General features: G+C 40.5%; 2 protein-coding genes across 2 annotated transcripts; both read left to right on the top strand.

Annotated features, from left to right (window-relative positions):
• The first annotated feature begins 1,420 nt into the window (after positions 1 to 1,420).
• Positions 1,421 to 2,371, top strand: LOC124280018 (cell division control protein 42 homolog). The gene is made up of 2 exons (XM_046715898.1): positions 1,421 to 1,633; positions 1,892 to 2,371. The coding sequence occupies exons 1-2, from the start codon at positions 1,421 to 1,423 to the stop codon at positions 2,273 to 2,275; spliced, it is 597 nt and encodes a 198-aa protein (XP_046571854.1). The 3' UTR covers positions 2,276 to 2,371.
• Positions 2,372 to 8,195: 5,824 nt separating this feature from the next.
• On the top strand, positions 8,196 to 9,790 carry LOC124279982 (cell division control protein 42 homolog). Its single transcript, XM_046715862.1, has 2 exons — positions 8,196 to 8,433; positions 8,830 to 9,790. Exons 1-2 carry the CDS (start codon positions 8,221 to 8,223, stop codon positions 9,217 to 9,219), a joined length of 603 nt encoding a protein of 200 aa, XP_046571818.1. The 5' UTR covers positions 8,196 to 8,220; the 3' UTR covers positions 9,220 to 9,790.
• The last annotated feature ends 11,464 nt before the right edge of the window (positions 9,791 to 21,254 follow it).

The following is a 21,254-nucleotide window of genomic DNA, read 5'->3' on the forward strand; positions in this document are numbered from 1 at the left end:
CCATTGAGTCCAAGGTTAATCATTGAGGGTTGAATGTCTTTCATGGTATCAACCCGATTATAGAAAATGCCAAACACATACATTGGTTCACGACTGGACTTGGTTGGTTTACTGCCAGAAGTTGACTTTCAGAATGATGGAGGCGGTGGGGCAGCCCGAAGAATCGGGTTCAATTCCACACATGGGTACAATGAGTAAAGCCAATTTATTGTGTTCCCTGCCGTGATATTGCTGGACTATTGCTAAAATCGGCGTAAAACTATACTCACTCATGTCCCCACTCACTCACTCACTCAGTCGTCACGATATGGCTGAGATATTGCCGATGTGACGTTAAATATTAACTCACTCACTTTCGGAGTTTACAGCCAGAAAGACTGTCAGGTTTTTTTGTGCCGACGGAAGACTGATTTTGAGAGTGAAAGAATGACTGTGCAGATAGTATCTTAATGAGTGAGTGAGTTTAGTTTTACGCCGCACTCAGCAATATTCCAGCTATATGGCGGCGGTCTGCAACTAAGCTAACCCTAACACTAACCCCTAACCCTGACAGCTGCGATTTTAAATAGTATTGGTATAGAGTACATGTGTATGAATATTAGAGGAAAAGACATTGTAAAATAGTTACAAAATATGTTGGCGAACGTATACTATAATCGCACCAAAAACTGTCTAGTCCCTTCAATCAATCGATTTTTGAGAGGGACTTTTATTTGCGATCTGCTAAGTCACTCATTTCTCTGTGTGGTCTGAGTTACTGAGACCTTTTTGTACCACATGTAGTCAACTATGAGTGAGTAAGTGAGTGAGTTTAGTTTTACGCCGTACTCAGCAATATTCCAGCTATATGGCGGCGGTCTGTAAATAATCGAGTCTTGACCAGACAATCCAATGATCAACAGCATGAACATCGATCTACGCAGTTGGGAACCGATGACATGTGTCAACCCAGTCAGCGAGCCTGACCACCCGATCCCGTTAGACGCCTCTTACGACAAGCATGGGTTACTGAAGATCAATTTTAACCCGGAACTTCACGGGTAAATAGTATCTCAACCCTGAAGACATCCCGGTATCCACAAATCATTTATTTAAAATTCACGGAAATCTTAAGACTAAACAGTCATGACTGTATTGATTAAAATTGTCCTACTGAACTATTCAAACTCCAGTAAAGAGATTATCATAAACTTACTGAACTCGAAAGAATTAATTTCATTTAAGTCCTTCCAGGGAATCAGACTTATTTCGGATACATTTCCACATCAAGTTAACTCGATTTGAGCGACAGATATCTCTGCACCACTAACAAGTCACCTGTGAGCAGCGCTCTATGCTGATTGGATGAAATCGTCTATATAAGACAACGGTCGTTTCAGACGGCACCAGCTGTTGAATACGCACTGACTACAGCAGTAAGATGAAAGACACCAATAGGAAGGGCGATGACGAAAAATACATCTCCTGCGCCATCATGGGAGACGGCATGGTCGGCAAGACCAGCATCTCCGAGAGCTATGCTCAGAAATCCTTCAAGGAGAACTATGAAGCCACAGTGTTTGACAACTATGTCGTCCCACTGCAGGTCGCTGGAGAGGAGTTTGTCATCAGCATGTTTGACACAGCAGGAAAGGTGAGATCTTTATAATGTCATCGGATGGCTTTTCGTTTGAGGATGAATTTTTGTGACTGTCTCCTTAGATGGGCTTGCCAATGTCTGTTGTATCGATCAGTAATTATACGTATAGCACTATGATTCATTTACACTGACTAAATGTCAGATGCATTATTGATTTCACAGATTACTAAAAATGAGAATAGAAGGTCTTCATGCATATTCTCGTGGATCTTCAGATAACAATATGTTTACCTTCGAACTTTCGTTTTTCAGAAAACCTTTGAGAATCTTCGTTCCTTCACATACTGTGAGAGTGAAGTCCTGCTTCTGTGTTTCTCCACCTGTGACCGGGAGACGTTGGCCAGCATCAATGACCTGTGGATGCCAGAACTGAAGAGACATTCCAAACATGCCAAACAGAAGAGACCGATCATCCTTGTGGGCACCCAGATTGACCTCCAGGTCGGGAATGAAGACAGCGAGGTCAGCACGGACGAGGGTGTCCAACTGGCCAAGGACATTGGTGCTGACTGTTATGTGGAGTGCTCGGCCCGCGACCACAAGGGTTTGAAGGAAGTCTTTCAGCATGTTGTCTTCTCCGCTCTGAAATTCAGGAAGAAGAACACGAACATTATCAAGAAGATCTTTAGACGTTGAAATGGACTTAAGATTATGTGCCAGTTGACGACAATGCTCTTTTAGCGTGACTATCACGCCACGGAAATCAAAACTGGCGCTTCAACTGGAATCTCAAACTGTGATATATTTTACATTTAGTAAACCATCGCGTGCCTTCTCCCGCGTGATGCCAATTTTCTCAGAGCAGTTTGTGCTTGCGTTGTGAACTTGTTATAAATTCCTGTGATCTTATCTGTGCGATAATTCCCATCACTTTGGTTGTTGGTGATGCTGTTCACCGATTTTTTATATCATATACAAACCGCAAACTGTATTGTGAACGTGTGGCGAGTGACATTATACCGTTTACACAACGTGACTGCTTTTACAAGAGTCACGTGCGACGGGACAATCTACATTTTACGTGTGGACAAGTTTTGTCTTTACCAAAGCATTCCAGTGTTCTGTGCCGTTTGTGTAAACAATATGCAATTTTCGTGTTCATATCATAAATTTTAAAAACATTAATGTTTTTGTATTTGAAATAAAATTGAAAATGAAAGTGAATTTGTATGTATTTTTTGTCCGAGTGGAAATAAGGAAAAAGCTGTGGTTTGTTTTGGTGTCGGGTCTTGCAAAGGTAAAATTTCCAAATTTGCTGTTAAAATCATTCATTCTTATTACGTATAATGTTTTTTTTAATACTGGCTACAATGTGTGTAGCCCATTTCATCTATAACCCGCTTTGATATTGCGTTAGCATTCAGAAAGCGGCGTAAAACGTCACTCACTCACTCACACACAAACATATATGGGGCTATTTGGTGCTCACTGCCTTCCAAATATCACCGTTTGTTTTATGACATATGCACATAAGCAAATACGAATGTTTCTACTCAGTGTCAGTTGACGAAGAATGAAGGTATTAAGTAACAAAGATTTTCGACATACATAAATGACCTTCACCTTAACTTGTTGACAACTATATACCATGCTCTAGAGATGTCACTTCAGACCTGAAACTGACTGTCACTCATAGCGATATGCGACTTCAGCAGAGGGTCAATTATGTCCGCCGTACTGACCAGCAGGAGACAGGTAAGGATTGACAAGGATTCTGACAAGTATTAAAGTGCTTCTGACACGATTTTAGCCTATATTTGCTACACGAAATGTCAGAACCCGTGACATTTAGCCACTTGGTAGAAAAACAGCAGACATACATTTGACAAGGTTCCAATGATAGGGTCTTGTAAACAGCCTAGGGAATAACAATTACTTCTCAGGGATCATGTCACTTAAAGATGCAAATTCTGGATTTACTTTCACAAGAAGGATATTGTAATCAGCCCAAGGGATAACGGTAACATGTCAGAGATAATCTCAATTGAATCTGCAAATTTTGAAATTACTATCACAAGAAGGGTCTTTTAATCAACAGAAGGAATAACGGTAACTTATCAGGGATCATCGTAAGTAAAGCGAATTCTTAAATTACTATCACCAGAAGAGTGAGTGAGTGAGTTGAGTTTTACCCCGCACTCAGCAATATTCCAGCTATATGGCGCCGGTCCGTAAATAATCGAGTCTAGACCAGACAATCCAGTGATCATGATTAGAGATGTATAATCTGAACCAGTGTCTCTTTTAGATCTGTAACCCATGCTTGTCGTAATAGACGACTAACGTGATAGGGTGGTCAGGCTCGCTGACTTGGTTGACACATGTCATCGTATCCCAGTTGCGTAGATCGATGCTCATGCTGTCGATCACTGGATTGTCTGATCCAGATTCGATTATTTACAGACCGCCGCCATATAGCTGGAATAGTTTTAAGTGCGACGTAAAACTAAACTCACTCACTCACTCTTTGAGTACAGTGGTAAAGTCTCCTTCCACAGGTACATATGTAAACCTTGTACTGAATTGATTGTACAATCACAACTACTAAACATGTAAACAGAGAAAGGCACGTGTAGATGAAGAGCGTGCCGACGTGTCCTGGCTTTGATGACAAGCTCTGTTGCATTGTTTAACTGAAGCCAGGATTCCATGAGTGCTTGAGTCCCTAACGGAACTTCTCGGGTTTCCAACCTACTCCTGCCAAACGACAAGCCATCAACTTCGGTTTCTGTCTGAGTGGATGGACTTTTGTAGTCAAGACAGTGTCAGAATCTTCTTCATCCTGGGTAGTTCATGGGGTGGTTTGTCGGCATACCCATTAGCCTTGGTGACAGGTGAAACATCAATTTGTTCAGTTTCCATCCAGTCTGATAATCAAACCCTCCAAATTTCCTGACAACTTGTACTAGCGACTAGTTCACCAATAGTTTTTGTCATTTCCCTTTTCTTAACCTCTCTCTTCAGTAGAAATCCAATGCTCATACATGTATGTTCTTTTTTATTTAGATCAGAACAGTAAGCATATTTCAGGCCAACTGTCGACATGACGCAGGCCGGTCTTATAAGCCTTACTGCTGGTATTGCCATTTCGAAAAGATTATATGATACTGGCTTGTTGAACTTGTTTTTAAATTCACGTTTGATCTGCTGGAATTGTCTCTTTTAGATCTGTAACCCATGCTTGTCGTAAGAGGCGATTAACGGGATCGGGTGGTCAGGGTCGCTGACTTGGTTGGCACATGTCATCGGTTTCTAATTGCGCAGATCGATGTTCGTGCTGTTGATCACTGGATTGTCTGGTCCAAACTCGATTATTTACAGACCGCCGCCATATAGCTGGAATATTGCTGAGTACGGCGTAAAACTAAACTCACTCACTCACTCTTTTAGACCTGATAAAATATTTTTAAAACATTGGCCCTCACAGGGGTCTGCAAAGTCAATCAACTTCTTATTTACCAACTTTGCATTTTTTTATTTAAGCTATCACTTTCTCTAATTTAATTTGTTTGGGTATAAAATCTTGGTGGGATGCACCACAATCTCCATCAAAGCTATTTTACTCATATTTTACCCAATTTGTATGGAAGTGTGTCCGCCTTTCGCACCTACAAGATAGAAAAGGATACTTAATGGACCTTATAACTTTGTGATTAGTGGTTGTCAGTGTCCCTAGGCCTAGGTGCTTGTCCGCCCACGTCGCATATGGTCAAGATTCCATGGGCGATACGACAAAAAGTGTCCACTCCGGTCGGGCACATATCCTCGGGATTAACTTCTCAGTCCCCAGGGCAGACACTGCCTTTGTGTCCCCCGCAAGGTCGTCTTACTCCCAAAACCCCCATTCCCCATCCTCGCCACGTGCACACACACGCTCTTACAGAGAGAGAGAGAGGGGAGGGGAGAGAGAGAAAGAAAGAAAGAGAAAGACATTCTCGCCTGCGCATGCTCAAATCCTTCCATGCTCTAGGTGAGAATCTCACTGGCCACTTTCTTTCTTTGCAACAGAGTGTTGGATGGCCTGATTTATTCTTACACCAGTTTAGGGAAAGATGTGTAGACTTTGAGAATCAAATCTGTCATGAAAATGTTCAATCTTGCTCTAAACTTGAACTGTTCTTTGCTGTAAAAGATCATTCTCAATATCATAAATGGGTTCGATTTATCGATGTAAAATTATTTTAAATTAATATTTTAAATTTTCTAGGATCTAATCCCCCTCTTCTATTAGAAACGGGCAGACGTTATAGAATTCCACGAAATGAACGTGATTGCCCTCTTTGTATTATACCAGTTGTCGAGGATGAATTTCACTTTTGCCTCGCGTGTCCCTTTTACCTTGATCTGCGATCCAGTCTCATACCTCAATATTTCCACTTGTTTCCAACTCGCGAGAAAATGGTCTTGTTATTTTGCTCCACTAATCATAACATATGCAATAATCTGGCAAATTATATATTTCTTGCCGCTAAGAAACGTGATTCCTTTTTCAAAGGGATATCTGTGAAATGATCTCTTAGCTACATTGATGTCCTTAATGTACGTGTATTTATATACAGCGCTCATGTCACAATTGTACTTCATCATGCTCTGTACTTGTATAATCCGCCGGTGGCCCCTTTACTGGAATAAAAGCAACATCAATCACTCTTCATCAATTTATCAAATAGTAAATACATTCGCGAAATCTATAACACTTTTCACTTAAACCCACTGTTTCTCTGCAATCGGTAATCGGATGTCACTAATTAACTGTCCCCAGCTTCCATATGATTTTATCTACACGTGTTAATTGTAATAACACGTCAAAGCCCCAGGTCGATTCCCCACATGGGTACAATGTGTGAAGCCCATTTCTGGTGCCCCAGCGCCGTGATTTTGCTGGAATATTGCTTAAAGCTGCGTAAAACCATACTCAATCTGTCGGTATTGCAGGACTTGCTTTCCTTTTCAAGAAACACCTGGTGTCATCACTGATTCTCAGTGATGCATTCGATAAAATTGCACCACTGATTCTAGACTTAAAAGTCTCGTTTCATTTTCAGATTTGTTTAGATACACACCGTACATATTAAACTTTACTGACAGAGGTATCAAACAAGACCCGCTCGTGAGAGGCAACTAAGGCATCAGGCTCGCTGATTTGGTTGACACATGTTATCGTTTCTCATTTGCGTAGATCGATGATCATGCTGTTGATCACTGGATTGTCTGGTCCAGACTCGATTACTTACAAGCCGCAGCCATATAGCTGGGATATTGCTGAGTGCGGCGTTAACTACAAGCAAACATACAACACGAAATCTCACCACTGAACGAATGATTATTAAACGAAGTGCCTTGCAATCACTTTGGTCGACTGTAAGACTACGATTCCTGATGCTGATCCGGTTTGTTGCAGCCATGTCGAGTTGACTCTAAACCTACACCGCAAATGCTATCCATACACGCGAGTCTGATAATATCAGTTTATCCACATGTTATTTTAGAAGGGTATATTATGCCTGTACATTGTGCAAACATGTTTCCATAGTTTACAAAGACAATACTGTATGACTGTTACTGGTTTACCAGCATCAAATAAAATGTGAATTTATTCTGTAATGTGGGCCATGGACTTATATACTGAAATATAAACTGTCTGTCTGTCTGTCTGTCTGTCTGTCTAGTTTGCCAACTGCCATCTTATTTTGAGGATTCTAAAACTGAACAATTTCATGGTCACGATTATTAAATTATTATCAAATTATTAAAGGGTGCGAATTAATCTAATACATCAAGCAGCAACGTTTATCAGATTTTTTAACTAAAGAGCTCAAAAGTCTAAACAAAACATTTCTCTGTACCTCTATCAGAATTGAATGTTTTTGTATCAAAATTTGGGTCTAACCTTCCCTAAAATGAGCGTGTTCACATAGACAAATGCATTTTGACCGACTTTGAAGCAAGTTAGGATGGCACAGGTGCTTCGTGCATTGCGCGTGTTTACCTGGGAGATTAATTAGCAATAACATCGCCTATCCTTAATAAGCAGTCCGGTAGGTGAGAAGGTTGTGTTTTACTGAACATATACTTCACGTGTACGATTCCTCATCCGTACACGAGAAATCATTTTTGTTATGTATTCTGCCGTCAAATATTTGACAACTAGTTAGAATCACCTGCTCCAGTACGGATTGCCACCAAACACCAGAACGACAAGCGTCTGGCAACAGCCTATGTATCATCTGTTACGAAACCGTTACTTCACTTGCATGATTTCATATTATGACTCTCACCACACGGAACACAAAAACAGAAGCTCCAAACAATCACAGCATAATACAAACATTGTCATAACTCCCCAGACTCGTAAACATTAATAACAGTTTGCAAGATTTCCTTTAGTCCATAATGATTTACTTTGCACGCGTAGCTCCTGTTTGGTCGTCCGAGCAGTCACTCTGGCATCGCCAGACCACGTGATCTCCGCGGCAAGTGAGTTCTTGTTCCTTATTGGTCAGTTGTGTCTATATAACCAAGTACGCTGGCACGGACTGGCACAGGTTGTGTGACAGCCACTCACGATAAACTACAGAGCAATGAAGGGTAGCAATATGAAGAATGATGAGCAGAAATACATCTCCTGCGCCATCATGGGAGACGGCATGGTCGGCAAGACCAGCATCTCCGAGAGCTATGCTCAGAAATCCTTCAAGGAGAACTATGAAGCCACAGTGTTTGACAACTATGTCGTTCCACTGCAGGTTGCTGGAGAGGAGTTTGTCATCAGCATGTTTGACACAGCAGGAAAGGTGAGGATATGTTTCAACTTTTCTCGGTTATTGACAGTACATGTATTATATATATGTTTTTAGTATCAGTTGGGGCGGTGGGGTAGCCGAATAGTTAAAGCTTTCGCTCCTCTCACCGAAGACCGGGTTCCATTCCCCAAATGGGAACAATGTGTGAAGCCCAATTCTGGTGTCCCCTGCCGTAGTATTGCTGGAATAATACCAAAATAAGCGTAAAACTAGACTCATTTTGTATTATTTAATTAGGACAGCCCCTCAAACATGTCACGATAACTGTGTACATTGTTAATTCTAAGTAGCTATGCTAATGTCTTAATACACTTTCAAATGAAAAAATTGCCAAACCTGATGCTTTAAAAAAAATCACATATTTACCATTGCTATTTCAATTTTCAGAAAAACTTTGAGAATCTTCGTTCCTTCACATACCGTGAGAGTGAAGTCCTGCTTCTGTGTTTCTCCACCTGTGACCGGGAGACGTTGGCCAGCATCAATGACCTGTGGATGCCAGAACTTAAGAGACACTCCAAACATGCCAAACAGAAGAGACCGGTCATCCTCGTGGGCACCCAGATTGACCTCCGGGTCGGGAATGAAGACAGCGAGGTCAGCACGGACGAGGGTGTCCAACTGGCCAAGGACATTGGTGCTGACTGTTATGTGGAGTGCTCGGCTCGCGACCACAAGGGTTTGAAGGAAGTCTTTCAGCATGTTGTCTTCTCCGCTCTGAAATTCAGGAAGAAGAACACGAACATTATCAAACAGATTTTCAGATCGATACATTAATCGATGAATTAACAAATGGCGCGCTCTATTCGAGCGAGGGTGACATTACTTTGTGGTGCTTGAATGTCAATCTGAAAAGCATGGCACCCAGTGGACATGTGATAGAAATGACACCGCACAAGGTGAACATGTATGTGATAAATGAACTCTGTGATAAGAAATGATCTCGGCCTGCGACGAGAAGTTATGATCTCGGCCTGTGATATGAACTTATGATCTCGGCCTGTGATATGAACTGATGATCTCGGCCTGTGATATGAATTTATGATCTCGGTCTGTGATGTGAACTGAATTTCGGTACGTGATATGATCTGTGTAACAGAACCAATATGCCGCCCATTTTCATGTTTCATGTTATGAAATAAGTTTGCCTTATGATAATCTTTTACCGATTATCGTTTATGTTGTGTTCTCTCATTGCCGGTGATGTCGCGTTTCCTTTGTCATTATTGCCATCATCTCATGTAGATGAACCAGAGGAAAGAGATATCATGTTTGTTATGTTGTATACAATTGTTACACTTTTCACAAAGCTGCTGGACAGCGAATTTCAATAAAATACTGACATGAACTTCGAATTAGTGTTTTTTTCAATCATGGAAACTGTATAAACATATAGTTTGTTTGTTTGTTTAACGCTGCACTCAGCAATGTTCCAGCTGTATGGCTGCGGTCTGTAAATAATCGAGTCTGGACCAGACACTCCAGTGATCAACAGCATGAGCATTGATATACACAGTTGGGATGCGATGACACGTGTCAACTAGGTCAGCAAACCTGACCACCCTATCCTGTTAGTAGTCTCTACAAAGATATAGAAACAACTGATTTGAGATTTCTTATGGATGTTGGAAGGGTTTTGTCGTTTCTATTTGATTGGAGGGCTGACCATATTTTATTCGCACGGGTTGGTATCTCTATGTGTGTGTGTGTGTGTGTGTGTGTGTGTGTGTGTGTGTGTGTGAGTGAGTGTTCTTTTACGCCGTTTTTAGCAATATTCCAGCAATATCACGGCGGGGGCCACCAGAAATGGGTTTCACACAATGTACCCATGTGGGGAATCGAACCCGGGCCTTCGACGTGACGAGCTGATACTTTAACCAATAGGCTACCCCACCGATCCCGAGGTTGGTTGAAAAATCGTGAATATATTTGGTAGTACATGTACTACTCTTTTCAGCTACAGTTTTGCAATAAGAAGTTGTTGTTTTTTATTAGAAGTATGAGCCTGAATATTATTTCTAAGAGAAACACATTGCAAAATTATATTTTTTGTGGCAGGTACTTTTTTCTATTTTTTTTCAGAATATCGTATTGTCGGCTCATTTGGAGAATGATTGTGTGAGGTAAGTCCCTCGCTACCCAGCATTCTACTTCAGTTTTATGATGGCCTGTCAGAATGAAACCGAATTTCCAATGGCCCAGGTTCTCGAAGCCTACACGCTGGTGCTGAGTTGGAGTGAAACTGGGATTGGAAAACTTGTTAACCCGAGGGGTTTGTCTCTCTGCATCGGGGCAGCATTAACAAGTCAGTTGTGCACTGAAGTCGTGACGATACGCACATACCAGTCAGTGAGCATCAACCAGATGTCGATATTGTACATCTTAAAGTCAGAGTCTGGGCATTGTCGTTAAAGCGTTCGCTCGTCACACCGAAGAACCGGGTTCGATTCCCCACATAGGTGCAGTGTGTGAAGCCCATTTCTGGTGCCCCCCGCTTTGATGTTCCTGGAACATTGCGTAAAACAAAACTCACTCACTGGGCATTTGATACGCGGTGTAGCCAACTTTACATACCCCCATACATACGCACGCACGCACGCACGCACGCACATACAAACATACATACATACATAGAAACGCATACATACATACATACATACTAGTACATACATACATGCATCATGCATACACACACACACACACACAAGTCTGGATTACCTAGGTTTCTCAAAATGAAGAAAGTCTCTGGGCTCCTTTTTATTGTATTTCATTTTAATTTAAAAACTTTAATTTAAAAAAAGATATGCTTATTTCAGAGACTAGTTGTTAGTCTAACGGTAGTTGTACATGCTACTGTACATTCTACCGACTTGTAGAAGGGCACCCGATAGGATGACCTACTTAACTAACAGTCCGATGCAATTTTAAATCAATAAACTGTCGATGAAACAAAATTGAATCGTTAATCCTTAGACGCACATGGAAGTTATTGCGGATTAGTGGGATCTCGTGAATGTCTGTGAAGGTCTGGGTTAGAATATTGATCTTCAGTAACCCATGCTTGTCGTAAGAGGCGATTAACGGGATCGGGTGGTCACGCTCGCTGACTTGGTTGACACATGTCATCGGTTCCCAATTGCGCAGATCGATGCTCATGTTGTTGATCACTAGATTTTCTGGTCGACTCGATTATTATATAGCTGGAATTTTGCTGAGTGCTGCGTAAAACTAAACTCACTCACTCACTCCTGTTGGGGTCATTACATGCTGTCATGGAGGTATGACAACGAAAGTCAACTGAGTACAAATACCCCGGAGACAGGGCAATATGGTAACTAGTTGTCTGCGACCTTTGGAACATGGACAGACTTGAGGTTTATGTAACGGTGTTTTCATGTAAATGTTTCACTATAAATGTTGAGATGGTTTGTTAATTCTATTCATACTGAGTAAACATAAACATTTTTTGACGGGGACGGTGGGGTAGCCTTGCGGTTAAAGCGTTCGTTCGTCACGTCGAAGGCCCGGGTTCGATTCCCCATATGGGTACAATGTGTGAAACACATTTCTGGTGTCCGCCGCCGTAATATTGTTGGAATATCGCTAAAAGCGGAGTAAAACCAAATTCACTTACTCATTTTAAGAGTTATGTGGGGAAAAACTCGATTTATTGAGTGATCTATGCACAGAAAAAATGTTTTTCTGTTTCGCCAGAAAACAACGTGCACTTGAATAAAAAATGTGGATAAAAACATCTCAGAAAACAACAGTCGAATTCATTAGATTACATAATTATTCACATCCTCTGTAATATTTTCATGAATCGCGAGCTTACTAATAAATAGCATTCGTCACATTTACATGCCACACACGTCAACGTTTTCTTATGCTCTACTCGAACCAGTCAATGAAGGACATTTTACAATTAATTTTGTGAGTTTTATACAAATGAGAACTAATTTGCAAACATGCTGTCTTCAATCATTATGGATAAAAAAGGCCAAGCCTCCATCACACTGTGATGTAACGTACGACGTTGGCTAAGCGTCAAGGATGTCTATAGCATGTTGATATCAAGTAATCAATATCGATGAGTAGGTGACAGCTGTCGTTCAAGCCACCACCGCGCGTACTAATTACAATGATTGGTTTGTCAAATTGGAAACTAATTTTAAACTTTAAACTTTGAAACCGTTGTGTTCATACCATGTGATGTAAATAGTAAGTGGTGGATTTAATTGTATTTTCTCCTTCTCTGACCTACACGTCAATAAGATGCACCAATGCATGTTGATTGCATTCTAACCCAGTGAACGTTAGAACTTCATTGCACTTTTCTGACCCCAGACAGTGTAGTTTGTATGCTAATGTGAATATACTCAGAGGAATCCTGCCAACATTTGAAGAACTGTTTAATGTTCTTAACACTAACAGCAGTGACCCGTGAAGGTCCGGGTTAGAATGAATCTTCAGTAACTCATGCTTGTCGTAAGAGGCGACTAACGGGATCGGGTGGTCAGGGTCGCTGACTTGGTTAACACATGTCATCGGTTCCCAATTGCGCAGTTCGATGTTCATGCTGTTGATCAGTGGATTGTCTGGTCCAGACTCGATTATTTACGGACCGCCGCCATATAGCTGGAATATTGCTGAGTGCGGCGTAAAACTAAACTCACTCACTGAGAGCAGTTGAATTATGATATTCAGGGAAAACCCGTTAACAGAAAAGGCTCTGCTTTAAATTTCCCGATAACGAATCTTGAGTTTGTTTTTACATCCCTTCTATTTTGAAACCACTGACGATTAATTATCCGGAAAGACGAGGTTCCGATCTGTCGGGGTCCAGATTAACGCGTTTTCACTGCGCAAAGTACGTAGAAAATGTGTGACAGAGTTGGACCTCTATACAGAACACTCCTAGAAGACTAAACACCTCTGTTAACAAGACTTTTAGAAGACAATAACCACTGTCAGTTTCTGACTGTCTTTACACTCGGTCAGTAAGACATCTAGACTAGAGACCTATGTCGGTGAGATTTCTAGCAGGCTAAACCACTCTGTTCCAGCAAGCAGTACAGTCTATCAGCAAGACATCTAGTAGACTACAGATCTGTATCAGTGAGTGAGTGAGTAAGTTTAGTTTTACACCGCACTCAGCAATAGTCCAGCTATATGGCGGCGGTCTGTAAAGAAGACAATAAGATCAATTCCGACCCGGCTTTTCACGGGTCTGTATCAGTAAAACACCCGGATCTTCACGGGTCTGTATCAGTAAAACGTCCAGCTGACTAAGAACCTTTATCAATGAGACTCACACTATACACTCTATCTAGTAGATGCCTTACTAAAGGAACGTATAGTCAGGTAGTCTTACCGATTGAGGTGTATCATCTGCTAGAGGACTCACTGGTAAAGACTACACTCTATCATTAAGGCATCAAACAGACTATGACCTATATCAGTAAAACCGCCAGTGTACTGATAGAAGTCTATAGTCAACTATGAGTGAGTAAGTGAGTTTAGTTTTACGCCGCACTCAGCAATATTCCAGCTATATGACAGCGGTCTGTAAATAATCGAGTCTGGACCAGACAATCCAGTGATCAACAGCATGAGCATCGAACTGCGCAAATGGGAACCGATGACATGTGTCAACCAAGTCAGTGAGCCTGACCACCCGATCCCGTTAATCGCCTTTTACGACAAGCATTTGTTACTGAAGATCAATATTCTAACCCAGACCTTCACGGGTTATAGTCAACTATAGTAGACTATAGACCTCTATCAGTAAGATTTCTAGCAAGCCATACACCTCTATCAGTAAAACATCTAGTAGACTATAGACTTCTATCAGTAAAACATCTAGTAGACTATAGACTTCTATCAGTAAAACATCTAGTAGACTATAGACCTCTATCAGTAAGGTTTCTAGCAAGCCATATACCTCTATCAGTAAAACATCTAGTAAACTATAGACCTCTATCAGTAAAACATCTAGTAGACTATAGACCTCTATCAGTAAAACATCTAGTAGACTATAGACCTCTATCAGTAAAACATCTAGTAGACTATATACCTCTATCAGCAAAACATCTAGTAGACTATAGACCTCTATCAGTAAAATATCTAGTAGACTATAGACCCTATCAGTCAAACATCTAGTAGACTATAGACCTCTATCAGTAAAACATCTAGTAGACTATAGACTTCTATCAGTAAAACATCTAGTAGACTATAGACCTCTATCAGTAAAACATCTAGTAGACTATATACCTCTATCAGCAAAATATCTAGTAGACTATAGACTTCTATCAGTAAAACATCTAGTAGACTATAGACCTCTATCAGTAAAACATCTAGTAAACTATAGACCTCTATCAGTAAAACATCTAGTAGACTATAGACTTCTATCAGTAAAACATCTAGTAGACTATAGACTTCTATCAGTAAAACATCTAGTAGACTATAGACCTCTATCAGTAAAACATCTAGTAGACTATAGACCTCTATCAGTAAACATCTAGTAGACTATAGACCTCTATTAGTAAAACATCTAGTAGACTATAGACCTCTATCAGTAAAACATCTAGTAGACTATAGACCTCTATCAGTAAAACATCTAGTAGACTATAGACCTCTATCAGTAAAACATCTAGTAGACAACAGACCTCTATCAGTAAAACATCTAGTAGACAACAGACCTCTATCAGTAAAACATCTAGTAGACTATAGACCTCTATCAGTAAAACATCTAGTAGACTATAGACCTCTATCAGTAATACATCTAGTAGACTATAGACCTCTATCAGTAAAACATCTAGTAGACTATAGACCTCTATCAGTAAAACATCTAGTAGACTATAGACCTCTATCAGTAAAACATCTAGTAGACTATAGACCTCTATCAGTAAAACATCTAGTAGACTATAGACCTCTATCAGTAAAACATCTAGTAGACTATAGACCTCTATCAGTAAAACATCTAGTAGACTATAGACCTCTATCAGTAAAACATCTAGTAGACTATAGACCTCTATCAGTAAAACATCTAGTAGACAACAGACCTCTATCAGTAACACATCTAGTAGACAACAGACCTCTATCAGTAACACATCTAGTAGACTATAGACCTCTATCAGTAAAACATCTAGTAGACTACAGACCTCTATCAGTAAGGTTTGTAACAAGTAATGTATCGATATCAGTAAAACAACTAGCAGGCTACGGGACACTCTGTCAGTTAGTCATCTAGTAAACTACAGGCTTTTATGAGAAAGCCATCTAGCAGGTGATACCCTCAATCAGTAAAACAAAGTCGTACAAAAAAGTCGTGGCGGATCAACGATAATGACGTGTTCCGACAAGACTTGGATCTTCTCAAACAGCAGGGTGCCTATATGAATCTAAACAGGGCTCCAGATACTTTTTCATGATCAGGAGTACATACTCCTTATTTGTTCAGTATAGGAGTACTGGAAAACCTGGAGTACTGGAGTACATTTAGAGTACTGATGGAATTTAATGGAGTATCAGTAATCGTGTGTTTCGTTTCATATATGCACCATAACATTGCTACTCTTGTGTAAACGGGTCAATGAACAATAAAACAATATTTTTCAGATAAATACGTCTGTACACCATTGCTGTGCTGGGTATTTGCTACATTTTCTAAATTATTTCCTACCGTGTCCTACTTATTTTATAACGGTACATACGCCGATACGGCCCTTATCTGGAGCCCTGCCCGGCCTAGATTTTCGAAGCTCTCTTAGCGCTAAGACAGTCGTAAGTGGCATACATTAACATACGACTATCTTAGCGCTAAGAGAGCTTCGAAAATCTAGGCCCTGCTAAATACATAATGCTCAAACGAAACGTCGCCGTCGACACAGCCAATACCGACATCAGCAACACAACACCGACACCAGCAATACAATACCCGTAACAGAAACCAGTGAAAAAACACAAAACCATACAAGGCTTTCATTTTATGTGTGCTTAAGTAGACCTAGTGCCGATAAAACTACATATTCACCTTGGAATCCAATACATTGGCCATTCTATCTACAAGACATCATCGCATTTGAAACACGTGTCTCCGAACCTGGTATAGTAGGGACCCCCAATACAGAAACGTGCAGCGTAGACGACAGGGTGATTGACAGCAACCTACACGGTGGCGTTAGTTCATTACGTGACAGCAATGAAATTAACAACCTACACCATCAGCTGGGGCCAGTTTGGTCTTCTGGTACTGCTAACTGAGAAACCTTTGACATTCAAAGAAATTAACACAGTAATTCATTACCAAATAAGGGAATTCTCAGATAGTCTCGTGTACGACGAATTCAGAAGTACGATGTAGTGTGAATAAGTTCCGTCTTCAATATAATTTGGAAAAAGGATAGTGTATTTGAATAAATGTATCAAAATATATACATCAATCCAGGAGATGGTTGAAATATGTACTACTATGATGTTACGTCATTCTTCAAGTTCATCATCAGTGAGAAAATTCAAGCGAAATTCGAAATCCCTACAAGAACTCTTCCTGTCGACATGTTCATTTGTTGTTTAAAACAGCAGTAAGCATTATTCTAGCTATATGGTGGCGGTCTGTAAATAATCGAAACAGCCAACAATCCAGTGATCAACAGTATGAGCATCGATTTACGCAATTGGGATACGATGACATGTGTCAACCGAGTCAGACAGCCTGACCACCCGATCCCGTTTTTCGCCTCCTACGACAAGCATGGGTTGCTGAAGATCAGTTCTAGCCTGGATCTTCACGGGTCCGTACGTTTTTGAGTGGGTAAACTAATAAGTGTGTCTGTGTCTGCGTACGTGTATTTACCTATATGATAAGGGCAAAATGACGTTTACGGTAATTCAGTAAACTACGTTTGTATGCTTTTAACGAACTTACAGATATAACGAACTTTTGGGCTTTGTCTCTTAGAGTGAGTGAGTTGGGTTTTACGCCACTTTTAGCAATATTCCAGCAATATCACTGCGGGGGACACTAGAAATGGGCTTCACACATTGTACCACGTGGGGAATCGAACCCGGGTCTTCGGCGTGACAAGCGGACGCTTTAACCACTGGGCTACCCAACCGGCCATCTTGTCTCTTAGAGAAAATTTCAGTTGACATGTGTATAACGAACTAGGGTTACTGAACTTAGTAATCTTTTCGAGTTCGGTTTTACCGTAGTTTACTCTACTTCGACACCCAAAATAAGCAAATAAACGTATGCTACTGCCATAATGCATATGGATCAAATACTAATAAATAAAAATTGATTTGTGTAACTAGATAATGAAATAAAAAGTGAATCAAAAACGTCAGAAAACCATAAAAAAAAACACATACGTAATGTATATTACCTTTTCACTAAATTCAATACGATACGGACGTACTATTAAAGCAAGACGGTTGACTTCTCGTATCTCATATATCAACAGATCAGACATTGTAGGAAATTAATAATGTCTCGACCTGTGCTATGTATATGAACACTGAAGCGGATAAATATATAGGTCAACCGAGCTGTGACATTTGTTAAAATGTTGAACAACCGTTGACCGTTAATCCTGAATCATATCCAGTCTGTCTTCTGGGTAAAAGGGGCACTACCTGTCAACACTACCAGTATTAACACGGTAGTAACTAAGAAGACTGATACTTATACTACTGACACATATATAACCATCTGTTAATGAAACACGTACGGTGGTGTCGATTTCAGTGTCCAGTTTGAATGAAATGTACAATCTGTATGTCAAGTACAGTATTAAAGCCTAACGGCCCGTCAAACATACGTGACATTCATTTGGCATTTTGACGTGAGGATAGTAAGGGCTTGACACATATGTTGAAGAGCACTATCGAATACTTAATTCGCGTTTCAGCTGGTGAGAGAGCAGCTGTGCTCGAAGCGCTCGTACAATCTCCAATACTCCTCCCGCATATATAGCCATCAACATTCTATACGAGTGAATCTCAAGAAATATGTTCAACTTAATGTTTATTTATTGTTGTCTAACGCCCACTCAGCAGGATTCCAGCTATATGGCGGCGGTCTGTAAATAATCGAGTCTGTCAACAATCTAGTGATCAACAGTATGAGCATCGATTTACGCAATTGGGATACGATGACATGTGTCAGACCAAGTCAGTGAGCCTGACCACCCGATCCCGTTAGTCGCCTCTTACGACAAACATTGGTTACTGAAGACCAATTTAACCCGATGTTCAGGTGTGCATGTACAATTTAATGCAAGTTGTTTACAAGAATATATATTTTACAAAGGGACCCTGATTATCCGATGGAAACTGTTTACCTGATAAACACATTCTGAATAAACGAATTATAGCCGTTCGTAAATTACAGAACATAAGGGTTTCATTAAGTTATTGTCAGTAGATTGATCAGAGGTTTGAGTGTGCTTTGCACCCATCCAAACAAGGCAAACGTGAAGGAGATAAAATCATATGTACATCAAATGGGTACCCGTCAGTTTGTGAAAGCGTTGGCGTTTTTGCCATACAGGAGGCATGTTATAACCTTGTTTTCTGTTCGATAGTTTATAAAAGTAACACGTTCATATGAAGTCTCTACTCAAAGCACAAGCATTTTATTATTCCGGCTATTTGATTATAAGGAACACATGCAAGGGCTAGGCAATTTTTCACTTGACTATACAGATGGTACAAGTCAATATATATTTTTAATTTAACAATACAGTTGAAATGGACACCGATCTGATTGAAATCTACACAAAAGCTCATCTAGTGTAAACGGCACAGATGAATACTGCTTAACAACGCATTCAGCAATATATACGGTTACCGTATATATACAAGTCTGGACCTGGCAAACCGGAGAATAAAGGCACGAGAGAAGACCCATGTAATGAGTACACATTGGTCAGCAAAGTCACAGAGTTGCCCCCCAGGTTCTCATTTCTCTCAGCTCAACACTACAGCAAGAAGGAGGAACTTGGACCTATCCTTTCCCGGAGCACCCACAGGGCAAGAGAATGTGTCAATACGACGACGTGCATAGACTAGAGAGACCGAGTTCTACAGCTCTTTGCGGAGCTACCCTTACTTTCTAAAGACTTTAACCTACACTTCGTTCAACTTGGGCGGTAAGACCAACTGGAAAGGTTCAGCTTGCTGGAATAATTGATGAAGCTACTGAAAGAGAAATTGAAACTATTATTCTGTAATTGCATGCTTACTTTACTATTTTAAATCAAGTTGCTATATAAAACTGTCATAGTAGAACAGAGCACAATTGTGACATGCTAAGGCTAAGTATCTTGGCATGGCCAAAAGTAGCAAACACGGAATATTTTCGGGGTTGGCGTGGACGATGAATAAGTGACAGATATAATGCAGGTGTAAAAGTAGTACAGAGAACGAAGGATGCACATTCGGTTCAGAGAATGCAGGTGAAAAGTAGTACTGAAAACGAAGGATGCACAAGCGGTTCAGAGAATGCTGGTGAGAAGTAGTACTGAGAAAGAAGGATGCACATGCGGTTCAGAGAATGCTGGTGAAAAGTGGGACTGAGAATGAAGGATGAACAAGCCGTTCAGAGAATGCTGGTGAAAAGTAATACTGAGAACGAAGGATGAACAACCGGTTCAGAGAATGCAGGTGTATAAGTAGTACAGAGAATGAAGGATGAACAAGCCGTTCAGAGAATACAGGTGTATAAATAGTACAGAGAATGAAGGATGAACAAGCCGTTCAGATAATGCAGGTGTATAAGTAGTACAGAGAATGAAGGATGAACAAGCCGTTCAGAGAATGCAGGTGTATAAGTAGTATTGAGAATGAAGGATGAACAAGCCGTTCAGAGAATGCAGGTGTATAAGTAGTACAGAGAATGAAGGATGAACAAGCCGTTCAGAGAATGCAGGTGTATAAGTAGTACTGAGAACGAAGGATGAACAAGCCGTTCAGAAAATACAGGTGTATAAGTAGTACAGAGAATGAAGGATGAACAAGCCGTTCAGAGAATACAGGTGTATAAGTAGTACAGAGAATGAAGGATGAACAAGCCGTTCAGAGAATACAGGTGTATAAATAGTACAGAGAATGAAGGATGAACAACCGGTTCAGAGAATGCAGGTGTATAAGTAGTACAGAGAATGAAGGATGAACAAGCCGTTCAGAGAATGCAGGTGTATAAGTAGTACAGAGAATGAAGGATGAACAAGCCGTTCAGAGAATGCAGGTGTATAAGTAGTACAGAGAATGAAGGATGAACAAGCCGTTCAGAGAATGCAGGTGTATAAGTAGTACTGAGAATGAAGGATGAACAAGCCGTTCAGAGAATGCAGGTGTATAAGTAGTACAGAGAGTGAAGGATGAACAAGCCGTTTAGAGAATGCAGGTGTATAAGTAGTATTGAGAATGAAGGATGAACAAGCCGTTCAGAGAATGCAGGTGTATAAGTAGTACTGAGAATGAAGGATGAACAAGCCGTTCAGAGAATGCAGGTGTATAAGTAGTACAGAGAATGAAAGCCGGATGAGGTGTATAAATAGTACAGAGAATGATGAGGTGTATAAGTATAAGTACAGAGAATGAAGGATGAACAAGAGAATGCAGGTGTTCAGAGAATGAAGACAGGTGTATGCAGGTAGTATTGAGAATGAAGGATGAACAAGCCGTTTAGAGAATGCAGGTGTATAAGTAGTATTGAGAATGAAGGATGAACAAGCCGTTCAGAGAATGCAGGTGTATAAGTAGTACTGAGAATGAAGGATGAACAAGCCGTTCAGAGAATGCAG

This window comes from Haliotis rubra, unplaced genomic scaffold, assembly GCF_003918875.1.
Source record: "Haliotis rubra isolate DU_JTF1 unplaced genomic scaffold, ASM391887v1 Scf26, whole genome shotgun sequence".
NCBI classification, from domain to species: Eukaryota; Metazoa; Mollusca; class Gastropoda; order Lepetellida; family Haliotidae; genus Haliotis; species Haliotis rubra.